Source organism: Myxocyprinus asiaticus, chromosome 21 (assembly GCF_019703515.2).
Source record: "Myxocyprinus asiaticus isolate MX2 ecotype Aquarium Trade chromosome 21, UBuf_Myxa_2, whole genome shotgun sequence".
NCBI lineage: Eukaryota > Metazoa > Chordata > Actinopteri > Cypriniformes > Catostomidae > Myxocyprinus > Myxocyprinus asiaticus.
The window spans coordinates 40,007,157-40,022,851 of NC_059364.1; the positions used below are offsets into that span (position 1 = coordinate 40,007,157).

The 15,695-nt window shown below is 35.4% G+C and overlaps 1 protein-coding gene and 1 long non-coding RNA gene across 3 annotated transcripts in view; one reads left to right on the forward strand and one right to left on the reverse strand.

The window, feature by feature from the left end:
• The window catches only part of LOC127412408 (homeobox protein Meis1), a 76,523-nt gene extending 73,575 nt beyond the window's left edge, over positions 1-2,948 (reverse strand). Inside the window, exons 1-2 of one of the 2 annotated variants that reach the window (XM_051648736.1) lie at positions 2,321-2,948; positions 703-923 (exon numbers count right to left, since the gene is read on the reverse strand). In XM_051648736.1, coding sequence (XP_051504696.1) covers positions 703-923; positions 2,321-2,332 — 233 coding nt within the window. In that variant the 5' untranslated portion in view covers positions 2,333-2,948. The remainder of the gene's footprint in view (positions 1-702; positions 924-2,320) is intronic. The other variant, XM_051648737.1, reaches the window with a different exon arrangement.
• A 150-nt stretch (positions 2,949-3,098) lies between these two features.
• LOC127412415 (uncharacterized) lies at positions 3,099-7,207 on the forward strand. Its single transcript, XR_007892417.1, has 2 exons — positions 3,099-3,443; positions 5,753-7,207. It is a non-coding gene; the product is annotated as an uncharacterized LOC127412415 (long non-coding RNA).
• The last annotated feature ends 8,488 nt before the right edge of the window (positions 7,208-15,695 follow it).

The window sequence follows — 15,695 nt, forward strand, 5'->3', positions numbered from 1 at the left end:
ATCCAGAATGAATGAGAGTGCGTTCTATAGCTTGTTACTACATATAAATTGCTATTTTGAACGACATCGGCATTTATATACGGCGCTCTGATGTAAACTCGTATGCTCCAGCAGCTTTTGTTTGTAAGGCACTTTTGGAGCAACTCCGGAAAATATACAGAAAATATATAGAACCTGCACATTTTATTAACATAAAGTGCACGTTAAATACAGCTAAACTCTTCTGATGGGTCTTTATTGTAGTTTTCACATTCTGAGTGTTTACAATTTTAGAACTGACAATCTGAAGTTTAAGAAATGAAAACGTGAAGTTTTAGCCGATAGTTATAGGTGTTTTTGTGCTTGACGATTATTTTGATTTCTTTATTATTTATCAAATAAATATTCAAGTTAGAAACGTTAGATAATAGTCTGGATGTTTAAAAAAAACAAAAAAAAAACAAGTCTATTTCTTTTCTTTCTTTTTTTTCTTTTTTTCTTTTTCTTTATATATATATATATATATATATATATATATATATATATATATATATATATATATATATATATATATATATATATATAAACAAACTAAAAGTAGAAACATGCCCCAAGTTAGATTTTCAACACGTTTTAGAACAGAACCTCTTGTCCACTACGGCTCAAATAATGTGTTATTAGCAAACAATCATGAAATATATGTTCACTGCTTTCTACACGTACCCGTAAATTGAGTCTTTATCTCTTTTTAGGGCGTCATTGACGGATGAGCCCATGCTGGGCGGCATAGCGTTGGTGTGGGCCGCGTGCGGGTACTGGTGAGAGTGCAGCTGGGGCCCGTGATTCAGGTGAACAGCCTGCATGGATCTGGCGGCGTGCGGGTCCCCGTACATCGTGCCCGGGATTCCTACTCCGTCCATCCCATAGTGGGGTATATCTTCGTACTGCACACACACGAGGGGAACAGTCCCATGTTGTCACTTTTATCTCTTACAGAGCACATTAATTTAAATAAATAATAAGAAATAAATAAAAATAAAAACAACAACACAAAAATAAAATACAGTAGCAGCTACATCGGAGGTTCTAATAAAAAAGATAGTTTCTCCAGAACACTTTAATGTGGTATTACAAGGTAACTAAGTACATCGGCTCTGCATGCAGACTAGGCTACCTCGTGTTTCTAACACTATGCCAAAAGACGGGCTTTATTTCAAAAAGTGTAATGTGCTTTAAAAACAGACTGTAGTTGACAGAGACTTGGAATGCAGCGTCGGACACATCCACATGGAGCACTGAGCTACAGCTTTACTGAGATAATCACAAAATATCTCACGACTGCTGTGTTACTGTATGTGTGCTGTTATGCCTCTTTTATTATGTGCATTCTTATTTTCCCAAGTGCTCAAAACCAAGATATATATAATGTCACATTTGCTGTGCATTATCTTGTTAGCAAACTCTCTTTGCACTTGTTTGAATATAAACATATGTAGCAGCATTGGGATTAGTCTAATTAAACACAAGTTTTACATTGTCCAATCTTGCCCACAAGGTTGTGGCAATCATTTTTGACAAGTTTCTTTAAAATAATTGACCAGTGACCATGATTGTTCACCATAATTATTGAAAGCGTCATGCTATGGAATGGGGAAAGTGTGAGGATGTGAAATGAACACATTTCAATTTTAAAACTATAAAGGTGTAAGCAAGACAGCAGGGAGCTGTTGTAATTCCCCCATCAAAAGCAAAAGGTCGGAATGTTGCAATGAAATCTACTTTCTGGTTGTTTACATTTGATTACAAATGCAAAGTATAAGTGAGCAACCAAATGTCAACTTTACACTATGTTGTTGGCACAACCATACTTTATTGCGATGGTGCTGAATATAAAACTATTGTGGAAATAATTAGTCTCAAATGAATTTGCTGCAAACTAATATCATATCACATTTTAGAATGGCAAAGTTATTAAAGTTGAACTATTCAAAGGTTTTATGGCCGTGTGAAGAGATTTAAGAAACTCGGTCCGTATTGTAAAAGTATGATAGTTCCATGTCTATCATGGAACTTTAGTTAAGAACATATCATAACTAAATATGAGAGTAGCCTATCCATTTAAAATGTTTCAGTGTCCCACAACTAGGCTATATGCCAGGCAGTACATAAACATTTCAATGCATGGAAGTGAGCGATGTAAAGTTGCATGTAAAAGAGAAACTTATTAAAACTGGCAGGCAAAAGAAGAGAAAGTTTGCGAGACTGTCATCGGCCACGTTTCAGTATTTCCAACTTGCATTCAACAATATACGGAGCCGAAGAAACTTTTCGGGATACGTACCCTCTGCGCCATAGCCCTCCACACTCCCTCGTCTTCCTTTGATCAAAAATATATCCCCTATGAGGCCAGGGTTAGTGCGAAATAAACACGCAAATTCCAAATTTTGGATGCTTTCCCCCCCAAAATCCAAAAGCCTCTTTCAAGCGAGCGATGAAGCCAGTCCTTCACCACAAGTTCAGCCGAACGCGTTCAGGCGATAGATAGGTCCTCCGCTTTCTTTTCCCCTGGACAGCGACGAGGCTCGAGCAAAATCTTCTTTCCCAAAGCAGTATGAAAATGCCCCCTCAAACAAAACTAGCAAATCTCGTGGCTTTTTGCCACTCCGGCTGTCAATCAATCAAAAGCGAGCTTGTCAAAGTGCTGAATGAATGATGATCCTCGGTGCGCTTCCACTGGTTAGCACCCCTAACGTTAATACTACTTTAATGCACAAAAATGAAGCTCTCTCTCTCGTTTCTTTGATCACTCTCGGCTCCTGGGTTGATTTTTTTATGCAATAGCTTCTAAATGAGATCAAGAGGAGGAGGGCTGATATTCTGGCTTAGTTTTTCTTAAAGGAGCCACGATCGATGCTGCGAGCTGCCTTTCCCCGTTTGTGTACAATGAGTGTGTGTTGAACGCGCCTCGGCAACTGAATCTGGACCAGACTGCTGAAACCCGGAAGTATTGGTGGCCATAACAGGTCGCGTCTTACACAAGGCGATGGACCACATCAAGTTTCTGCCAAAGCAGGGGGAGGTGAAATGTGTCGGACTCGGTAAAGCGCAGAGGCAGTTCAGGGACCAAGGTTCAGCGTGAATAACATGCAGAGACCTCGTTACGCTTTAAGTCTTTTTCATTCACGACACTGCGTTCATATTTCATACAGGACATAGGCTAAAACATATAAACGGATGCAAGTGCGCATTTGGAAACAATGGATTCAAAAGCGCAAATAAGGATGCAACGTTACAATTCTCCAAAGGGAGTGCGAAGTCTTTCACATCATGCCACTTTGTTTGAATCCTGCTTATGTTTTTAATCAGTTCTGATCTTAATGAAAAAAAAAAAAAAAAAAAAAAAAATGGAAAACACTAGCCTATTTACAATAGTCGAGAAACTTGCTTGAGGAACCCTGTCCAAGGTGCGTAACTAAGTTTTACACATGCCGCGCATTACGATGTAGCCTATTGTAAAGCACTGCACTAATATGAAACATTTTTACACTGTATGCTCATATTCCTTACATCTCACACATACATAACTCAACAAAACGTCTTTATTCAGAAACATGCTGCTCTTCAGCAGTCCTGTGTGCGCCGTGCGTTCTGAGCCAAAACACCCCTATCATTTGTGAATGGGCTCATCCACTTACTGTAGGATCTTAGGAGTTTGGTGCAGTGTCCAATGAACGTGCTGCAGTGAATAAAGTCGTCTATTGGTTCAAAACATGATCAATCATTAATTAATCAGTCGATATGTGGCCACAAATGAAGAAAGTGTGGAATATAGACATTGTAATCTTAAAAAGAATGTCATCTTTGCATTCTGTTGTGCTTTAATGCTACTCTGTCTTTCTCTCTGTATTTAACACTAAACCATACTGAAACAAGCATAATACACATACAAGACACTCAGTCTTTTTTTATTGCGTAAATGTTAATGGTTGTTGAATTATTGCAATTTTGATTAATGATATTGTGTTTTTGGTTTTTTGATTTTGCTCTTTTGACAACATGCACGTCCATTAGTAAACCGTTCTTCATGCCATCATTTTGCTATTCATTTTCTTTCATTTCGAGGACTGAACTTTGAAAAGGCATTCCAATGTCTTCAGAGTCATCTGAAAGTCCACCTACCAGAACTTTAGTCAGGAATCAGGAATAGTCAGGTAATCCCAAGAGTCAAGATTAGAAGTATAGGCTGTGTTCTGGAAAATGTCAAAAACAGCTCCTTAAATAAAAAAAAGTATTATGAATACTTTTCTTTATTACAAATGTGTTATTAACTAATACACCTTCCTTAAAATCTAAAATGAAATCCAAATAGGTTGCTTTAAACATAACCTGGAGTGCACTATTGTGGGCAATACAACTGACAAGGTGACAAGGCGTATGAAGTTTGTCTGAGGAGCATCTGTCATCGATCAGAAACGATTGATGCGAGGAGCAGTGTCTTATCAGCTGCCTTGAGCATCACACAGCCCTCGTTTTACGCGGAAGAGCAGCGGTAGGATCCGTCGCGCACATTTACAGGCATGAAATTACTATCAAATCCCCAAACGAAGTGTGCGCGCTGCGCGGGTGAGATATCTGATGTTTCCTTTAGTGCAACTCGCGTGGATATAAACACAAATGAAAACAGGATTCATGCAACAGATAGGCTATATGACCCAACGCTATAAAATAGATAATCATGCATGCGTTTTTTTTTTTTTTTTTTGGTAAGTATTGTCTCTTTTTATGCAGCCTATTCACTATGCTGTGACAAAGTTTTGATTAATCCGAATATTAGTTTTAGAAAAAAAAAAAAAAAAAAATGATTCCAGTTAAGCATTAATGTATTGTAGATTCAATTGATTATATTTGTTTTATTTATTTATTTACTTATTAACGCATTTGTTTTATTGATGTTTGAAATCTCAACATTAGTTTAGTCTCTGTCTCAATTATGTGAGAAGCAAACGGAATGACTTGAAAGCCTTGCTTACCCAAACGCTTAACTGCTGTCACAGTACCAGAATAGCATTATAAAGTAATTAAGTTCCTTCAATTAGCATCTATAAAAGGACGCTAAAGAGCACAATGAGGGCATGGACTTTCACTGTTTAGGTTGGCTTTTTTGTGAGGGTCAGCAGATTGCGAAACGCATCAGTGAGTTAATACCGTCATTTCGGATAAATTGGGCTTAGAAAGAGATGTAAACCTTTCGACATAGAATGAGAATGTGAGTTTAAAAACAAGTCCGACTCTTTATCGGGTCATTTGATCTGGCCTGGTGCACTATCAGATAAAAAAAAAAAAAAAAATCTACTTGCACCACGGGCATCATTTGTATAAGTGCTCATTGGGGCTATCTGGTGTTTCATGTTTTATTTATGGGTTACAGATTAAGGTTTTATTCATTTTATTTATGTATTTATTTATTTTAAGAATTATTCATAGACACATTATTTGTTTGTACTAAATATACAGTATGTAGCCTACATATTAAGTGTAGAGTATACTTTAAGTTCGCCTATTCTATAACATATAGGGCCTCTAAAATAATTCGACTTTTTAGACAGGCCATATGCAACAATTAGCCTACATCAGGCTTCAGAAATTAATTTTAGCCTTGTTTCATGCCGAAAACAAGAATGTGTTAAAACGTATCAAGTCATTTAGATGTTTCTAAGAATGTTACCATCCTGCCTCAATGTTTGTTATTCATTTGAATCTTTCTCTCCTTTAGTCGCTATATTGAGAGCAACATGTCGCTGTGGTTCAGAAGTCAAACGGAGGTCAGCATTTATATCCCCCCGCAGCAATCTGCGAGCAGGGGCCAGTCATCAGTGAACCCTGCCTTCCCCACCACTGACAACCGCCTGAAAGTTACAAGACTGTCGGGACCGGGTAAAACGCACGGGAAGAAAACAGTAGGCTGTTGACTTTTTCTTCATTTTGTCACTGGATGTAATGCTCTTACAACATGCTTAAAGTGCTTGTCAAATGTAAAGTATATGTTTGAATATTCAAATATTCGTTTATCTGTTTACTCAGTGGATTTTCTTACACAAGCTAACAATGGACACGCTTTAGGCAATTGGATAGTTTAAAATGTCAGATAAATATCAGATAATCATTATTTAGTACTAATCGGGGGGGAAGTAAAATCCATTCACTTAACAAAGTGGAATGCATAGGATACACAAATAATATACAACCGCAAGACATAAAACTATAGGCGCTTGTGATAGTTCAAGTTTTCCAGAATACGTAAACAAATCAAATATGAGCGTTGCGTTCATCAACTTATTACTATAACTAGTCGGAATATTTTATTATTATTATTATTTTATTATTTGTAAATGTTACAGGGGTGGACAAATACATTACTGTAGCCTGTTTATTTACAAACATTGGTTGGATGCTTTGCAATGAAGCGCTTTATAGGCTACTTTTTATTTATTTATTTGTAGACCTGATAAAAAAAATAAAATAAAAAAAAAGTGTTTTTTTTTTTTTTTTTTTTTATTCCATTTTGAAATTTTGTTTAGTTGTATTTTACATTATTTTATTTTGCTTTATTAGGCCTATATATTATTTGCAACAAACTTTCTTAATCGAGAGACTGCAGGACTTTTGCATTTGCAGTAATGTGAACAGACAAGGTCCAAAAGAAAAGCATTTTTCATATGCAAAGTCTTTCAGTGACCTGTATACTTGATCATGTGCGCCTTCTACTGGATACATAAAGAATTGTCTTTCTTTGTTCCCTAATGAGATCCGCAGCGACTTTTCTGAAATATAAAAAAAGCCCAAAATACAGGCAACACTATAACGAAACTTAAACATATTTGATCAAATGTTCATCACGAGTAATTAAATATGACAGTTTTGTAGACTGTATATGTATTAATCCATATTTAAAACTACTTAATCCAGCATGTGTTTCATGTAATCATTGAGTTGTATCTAATAACGTAATAAAATTGGCTGTTGACTTCTCTAAGTTTTCATCTGTAAGTATTTTCTGTTCTTCCGTAACTGGAAAAAACAAAACAAAAAACAAAACACTATAAATAAGTAAAACATAAAGCACGAATAATTTCAAAATTAGGAATAAATTAATCGAACATAGCGTTAGAATTTTTGAACGCCAGCATCAAAATACATAAAAAAAAAAAAAAAAATATATATATATATATATATATATATATATATATATATATATATATATATATATAAAATCATAAGGGTCTTTTTTTTTTTTTTTTTTTTACAAATTAAATGACACTTTTTGCTGTCTTTCCTTTTCAGTATGTTTTGTTTGTTAAATCAGTTATTTGTATTTGTAATTGTATTCACTAAGGTTCATTATTGTATTTTACTCTATGCATTACCAGTGGAGCATTAAGAAAGCACATTTGTGATCTCATTGTCATGTTACATTATGTAGATTGTATAGAAGGGCCTTGCTGATTTTATTAAATAAATGTGATCACTGAAACTGACATGAATTCACTGTAAATGGGATTTTTATTAAAAGAACACACTGTACTCAAATCTGTTTTTATTGTTTCACTACACTAAAAACCCTAATAAGTTGACTCTTCTCATTTGATTGAGTAAACTCGCTCCCTCAATTGAACTGGGTTATGCCGTCTCCAAAACTTACATTCAATGAACTTGGTGTTCATATTGAATGAACTTAACTACTTAGGTTAAGGCAACTAGATGCAAGTAGACTTAACTCAGATTTGCTATTTAAATATTGTTGTTTCTATTGTTGTAAATAATTGTACATGAACTGATTCAATTTTAGATCAAACAAGAGCACAGCTCAAATAAAGGTCATGATTCTAAGTCAGTCATTAAATAAACTTAATTCTCCAAAGAAATGCATATACACCTGCACTTTAACTGCACATGCACAAAGAGAGCTAGTCAACAGGGTCCAACATGACCAAATGGGACACTGATTACCCTAATGGTGACATCACACAAAACAACTATTTGCAACAAAACAACATAAATAATATTACAAAAGTGCTAAAACCTATATACATTGTTAATTAAAGCTATTTAAATGCCCCCATAACTTCCCTTTGACCAAGAAAACATAATGAAATAATTCAAGTGCAAAGTATAATGGGTATTCCCCATTGCCTCAATTTTGAACTCAAAAGTTTGAGTTATTAACACTTAAAATGTTAAATCTATGGATTTATAAGATAAATAAGTTCAATGAACTTAAATATTTGAGTTATGAGCCCAAAACCTGACATTTCAGGTACTACTTAATTAAGACAATTTGAAATTTCCAGTAATGACAACTTTAGGGTTTACAGTGTAACATCAAGCTTTAGATTTTTCACACAGGATGATTCCTGAATCTGTCAGCTTCCCGTGTTGACGCAGTTGGGATTGGAAAATACCGTGTCTAAATCTCTGAGAGCATTGTGTGCTCTCTCCCACCCTTTCTCTTGGTCTATCAGCTAGAAGTGCCAAAACATTTGTCACTTGAGTTATTATTTCAGGTGTGCTAATGGGCTCAGAACCACGAGAGAGGAGGAGAAAGTGAGAGAGAGAGGCAGAGGGAGATGTGTGTGTGTGTGTGTGTGGGGGGGGGGGGGGGGGTTTGGTTGATTGGTGTTATTTCATTTGACCGAAGTCTGGCCGACTTAGTGGTGTGTGGAGCACAGGCTGGCAGAGCCCAGAGGTGAAAAGAGTAGGCCGCTGCCCTCGTTGAGATATAGTGAGAGGGGGAGAAAGGGAAGGAGAGAGACGACAGAGGGTTTGTGATGCCTAAGCCAATCACAAAGTGCAGGGATGAGTCTCACACCTCTGAAGGAGGCTGTGAATTGATCAGCACCTTTGAGAGAAAAAGAGAAGAGCAAAAAGGGATGAGGGGGAGGAGGAGACGGCAGCGATGGCGCAAAAGAGTGCTTTTGCAGAGGACGTGTGAAGAAGACCCATATATTCCTGCAAGGACACGGGGAGAGCCAGGCCTGGGCTCAGAGTGCCAGCACACCCTAATGAGCTCCTCAGTGATCCTCTGTCTGAACACGCCGAGAAGGTGTCTTAATATTAAGACCATCCATGAAGGCTGGACCAGCACACTTCCTATACATCACACCCTCCTTCTCACATTCAAAGATGTGCAGTGTGGTTTTGCATACTTAAAAGGAATGTTCTGGGTTCAATACAAGTTAAACTAAATCAACAGCATTTGTGGCATAAAGTTGATTAGCACAAAAATTAATAATAATAATAATAATAAAAAAGCAAAAATCAATGTTACAGTGAGGCACTTACAGTGGAAGTGAATGGGGACATTTTTTTTGAGGGTTTAAACATAAATTTGAAGCTTATAATTTTGTCAAAGCACTTGCATGAATTCTTCTGTTAAAACTTGTGTATTATTTGAGCAATAAAGTTGTTTAAATCATCATTTATACAGTCATTTTAGGGTTTTAGGGTTTGTTGACATTACATCGTCATTTTAGCAAAGTTGTAAAATTGGCTATAACTTTACACAGAAAAGGTTTGTAAGTGATTTTATCACACTAAATATCATGTTTATACACACATATCCTTTATGTCTTGTGGCTAAACTTTTGAAAAAGTGAGTAATGTTAAACATTTTTCCCCATTCACTTCCACTGTAAGTGCCTCACTGTAACCTCGATTTTTGCTTTTTTTTTTTTAAAGAAAAGGAGGAATGAGTCAAAATACATTTTTGTGCTAATCAACATTATGCCACAAATGCTGTCGATTTAGCTTAACTTGTATTGAACCTGGAATATTCCTTTAAGTCATAACCATACACTCTAATGCCATCATCAATAAAGCCATCTCAGGTAACACATGAGTGAGTTTGAACTGCAAAATAGTCTGTTTACCTAAATTGTGCTTAATGAAGTAATCAAAATTAATTGGTTTCAAGTCAAAAATATGACATAATATGACTGAATCAAACTATTATTCTTTAGGTTATACTCACAAAAGTAAAATTTGAAGGTAGTAAAAAAGGAAGTAAAAATTTCCCATGACCTTTCCAGATGTTTGTGATTGCTGGATAAGGTTTTTATTTTTTATTTTTATTTTTATTTTTTTAAATGATTTGATTCACTAATGAATCATTCAGACAGATTTGTAAACTGGTTTGACCAATTCATTAAAAAGGAGTCAAGGACTGACTCAAAAGAACAATTCACTCACTAATAATAAAAAACTATGGCTTGCAAGCAAGTTTTACTCTACACAAGAGCAATATCTAGTCAATGAAATATTTTACAGCAGAGCATAACTATAAAAATGTATATTCACCATAGAAACTTCCATGATTTTTCCATGACGTTTAAGATTTTATTAATTTTCTATTACTATTTTTGCAATTGAAAAATTTCTTGATCTCTCCAATTTTTCCACGACCTGGAATAGGTAGAAATAGGCCCACTGTAAAAAATGAAATTGCATTTTATCTGACTTATGGGTGTTTTTGAGTCACAGAAACTCAAAATGTGAATTACTATGCATCTACATGAAAACACATGTTAGACCAACAATATTCTCCCACATGTCCCAACTTGTCTGAACGAACCATTTCATATTGAACAATGTTGCTGATTTGCAAGTTCCCAGCATGCATTGCAACAAGAATAAATTATGTGGTTAGTGTTATAGGCTTTATTTATGCTGTTTTTGTTACCACTGTTGGTCAGTTATTGTGTGGTGATGTTAAGAGCTCATCTTTTAACTTAATGAGGTTTGTTGATTGACACCATTATTGAGGTTTGTGTGTCTATTGAGGTCTATTGTGTGTCCATGTCAAACAATTGTACAGTACGTCTTGCAAGACATACCTCCCTCTTCAGGGGCAAAGATTGCAGTTAATGTCATATAAAAGTAATAAAAATGGTGACACAATGAAAGTTCTCATGTTGTGAAATGATAGTTGGCTGAACAAGAAATTAGTAGTTCTCTCAACATCTTTACATTTAGTGAACAAACAAATTCACATTGACTAAACAAAGTAATGTTACTAAGGACAATTATTAAGACAGTCGTTGAGAGAACTCAAAAATCTTACTGCATCATGTTGTGTTAAATTTTTAGGTTTGCTCAACAATTCTTTTTTTTTTCTTCTTTTTTTTTGACAGTGTGTAGATATATTTTTGGTCCATTTTCAAGAAAAGAAAGACTGTAAATCTCATGTATATGTGCTAAAAGGTAATTTCATTAACTTACAACAAAACACACTAGCATATATATGGCCTCAAAGCTGACAGACATGGACTAACAGCCACAAAACTCATATTTTTTAATGGGGTCTTTAAAGTAACAACTGCACAAATGCACTTCTTACAGTGCATGCAGAGCGAAATAGGTTAAAAACGCTTAATTGATGCATAATAATCCAGGCTAGTCACAATCTCATTAAATTAGTGAAAATATATTTAGATTCAATATGCAATGTGTAATTTTAATAGTTAAAAATTTTTGCTGTTGTGATGAACTGGACAAAAAAAAAATTCAACATGTACTTTTGTGTGTAAGTGTAACAGAAGACTTCACCTCTGGATCAATACCAGAAAAAAGTTACCTTCGAGTCAACCGCACACTCAATCAAGAAAATATATTTGGAGTTGGTCATTAGCTCTTTGAAGCACTCCAGTCCCTAGGCTAAACCTGATAGCTGTCCGGTGTAAAGGAGGTTGGTGAGCTTGTGTCTCTCGGGGCCATGCTTTTGCTCTGGGGTAGGCCACAATCACTGAGACTCCTGACCCAAACACTCCACACTTTGATTGTAGATGCATTCAATTAACAATAGACTGAATGGGGTCTGATGCTGTGGGTCTTGCCAAGTCCCTAAAGGAAACTTAAACCAGAGAAAGGGAGAGGGAGGTGCTTCTAGAACAGAGAGAAACAGGGAGGCAAACATTTGCTTGGCCATTGCTGGTCATGTGTAAGTCTGGAAAAGGTTTGTATTTACTAAATCATAATTATCATCACATTAAATTAGAAATATAACTTGAAGTTAGATATAAGGTGAACTGTGTAATACTTTCTCCTATCCTAGCTTGATATGAAGAGCCAACTATAAGTAAACCATTTGGGTAACACTTTACATTAATGTTACCTTTGTAAAGGGTTTATAACAGTGTTATTTAATAACTAATAATTAATTTACAAATGCACTATAAATCATTGGTATGAGGTTACAACAACATGCACAAAAAGCGCGACTTTCATGCATACCTGCCAAATAGTGAGCAATTTTACCTTAAATGTTATAAATGCTTAACAACACTTATCTAACATTAGTAACCTATGAAAAATGTACCTTAATGAATTTATGAAAGGTTTGCCAACATTAGTAACCTGTGTACATAAAGTTAAGTATTTTTAATGGTCAGCAGCCTTTATTAAATGTTATATGTTGCAAATGAGCATGACGATCCACTCAGAGTAGCAGCATTCTTCTGACATCAACGTGACAAGGAAAATGACAACACAAGTGAGTAAAGACATTACAGTAATGAATATAAACACAAAGTGGACTGTAGCAAAATGACTCCTTTAAATCTCACTATAACAATTTATTTTTTTATTTTTTTATTTTTTTATTTTTATTTTTTTTTGCTGCATAAATCATAAAATATGAATAAGTGCATTTATAGCATGTCAGATAAAAATTTTATCAGAATGACTGTGAATGACTGCAGGGATTTAAATTAATATCAGTAGAAGACTGTCCACCATACAAGTCAACATAGCAGTAAAGAAATTCTCACTCTCAAGGTGAACCTCTCATGTCACAGGAAAGAGGGGTCGCATCTGTGAACAAATGGCCTGGGAACAGGAGTGCTGAGCTGGGCCGCAGGGAATGTGCTTTACACTGAGGTGCTGGTTGAGAGGGAAGTTTACACAACTGTCACATGTAGCACCCCGTTAAATGAGTTTACACTGAGCCACAACACCCTTTAAACATATACGGAATACTGACAATTTAGAATAGATGTCACAGCAAGACCTTACAAAATGTATAATCTTCGAATGTTATCAGATGGAAAAGCATGCATAACCATATATTATGTATAATAACAGTCAAATGTTTTAACACATCTGTCTGAATTTATGTTCGTCAATATATAATGATTAGAATAACATTACAATATACACTATCTTAAATTGTCATTTTAGCTGAAATCTAGGTAAAGGTTGGCAACTTTGAAGAAGCTCAGATATTAGATAGTTTTGATTTGTTATCAAAACTACAAAAATACTATATCGTTTTGTGGTCATACATTTGCCTAATATCATTTGGTAGTGTATGTGATCTGACATGGTGTAAAGTAATCTGAAGAGAATGCTCTACCACTTTGGGAGGAGAAAAAAAAAAAAAGGAAAACTCCAGTTCAGATGCAGGCCACCAGTCCACGTATGACCAAATTTAATTATTGATTTTCTGAGAAAGTGGCATCAGTTACCTTAGCAGTTACCTAAGCCTCCATGTTAAACAGAGTAAAAGGAAGATCAGGGCATATGGAGGTCGTTCTTGTTTACTAGGGAACCTCAGGTTGGTAGAAATTAGGACTAAGAGGTTACACACTGCCGTTTACATCATTTCTTTTTTTCTTTTTTCTTTTTTTAAACCTGCTATGACATAATAATAATAATAATAATAATAATAATAATAAAAAGGCTTCAGAGCAACTGTTCTCAACTGGTTGTTTGCAACCCCTAAATGGGTCACAGGTCTGTTTAAAAAGGGTTGCAGACAGCAGGAAAAAGCAATACTACATGCAAATAATAAAACTGAACTAGCCATATAATCATGCATATTTAGGACAGCAAAATAAATAGGCTTATTCACATTTTAAGAGAGGAGAATATGCAATGTTGTTGTCAAATGCTGTGTGTTCAATCAAACTTTACACTGTTTTGCTGCAAATCTATCTATAACTTTGTAGAAACAAGCCAAATTAGTCAGATGCCAAAATGGATGTATATCCGACCCAGACTATATAAAATACAGGTTCACATGCAGTACGGATAAACATGGTTTGCACTGACCACACTGTGTTTTGGCGATTCATGGCTGCCAAGAGCATGAAACCATTGAAATGTAAAAGACATTTTGAAACCAAAATGGCCAATTTTCCTATTCAGCTTCATGTCATGTTTACTATTTTGTATATTGTTGCGCCTATGCAGTTCATGTCAATGTTGACACATTTAAATGAATGTGTTTACATGTATACCAATATGCAAAAAAAAAAAAAAAAAAAAAAGAGCTTTTTCAAAAAAAGATGTCAACGCAAGGAAATTGCAATTGTTTTGCAAATCAAAATTACTTGCTTCATTACACGTTACGCTGCAGTTTCCAAGTGAAATGTCCAGAGGGGGGCGCCAAAAATGTGTAAAATGATGTTGCAATCAGACAAGGTTTTTCAGGTGAATATTTTAATGAGTTAAATGCACCTCCCTAACCCAAAACTTTAACCTAAACCTTACTAATAGTATTCAAAAAGATAAGTGAACAAAACAGACATCCTTACACAAAAACAACACCTAAACCTAACCAATAGTGTTCATAAAGATAAATGAGAGGTGAACAAAACAGACATTCTTATCCTTAGCCTCGGCCAAAACATAACCGATAGTGTTTAAAAAGCAAATTCGACATGAAAAGCACATTTACTGAAGCAACCACAACATATTGTTTAGCTTCTATGGCACTTTCACTTTGAACGTCCTTGGCTGGGCTCGAGGCTCTGTCTCTGGGTCCAAAGTCCAACACTTTATGGGGTGAGCTACCGCTGAAGTTAATCATATTGGAATAAGTGTGTAAATGTAGGTGGGTCTGTAATACAAGCTACAATAATAGCATTGCAATGTGTGAGTAATAATGTGAAAAATACGTGTTTATAAAGTCATAATCAGCTGTTGTAATCATGATTTGCTAAAAGTAAATAACATGCAGAACTGTTATAGCACCTCCAGTGTTAGTTTCAATGGGAAACTGCAGCAAAATGTAGAAAGTGGCATGTAAAACTCAGCTTGCAAAAATTTTGTTATAGTAATGTTTATTCTATGAGGCTAGGTTGCAGCATTCTTTGCTTTTGATGTTAAAATGTAAACAGTCATGTGCACAACACTTGCGCACATTGGATAAGGCGGTAAAGGTGTTTACATGCAATGCAAAACTGGAGTAATGGGCTAAAACCTATGTGCACCGATCATTTTTTTACTAAAAATCGTTATGGCCATACCCCTGTAAAGCTATTTAATTTGTTTACATGATCTTATATGTTGTCAGCTTTTTAAGAATAATAGGTGTAATAAAAGATTGTGTATGTGAACACTGGTCTTAAGTACATTTATGTTTATATTTGGAATTTGTGTTTTGAAGCAAAACTAGCTGAAAACCACTGAATTAGATTAGCCAACATCCAATTGTCGGGGTATGTTTTGATTATTTTATGGGTGGTTACTGTGTCGACACATCTGTTGATGTGATCCATAACAGAACTGGTGTAAATGTTAAGGTCCGTGTGGGAATCCAGTGTTGCCTGAGAAGCAAAGGCGTTCTAGTCTGTGTCCTGGAGCTGATGCTGTAGTGAGGAGTCTGCTCCTTCCAACCACACTTTTACAGTCCTCACTGTGGGTTTCATATGTTTGATGAT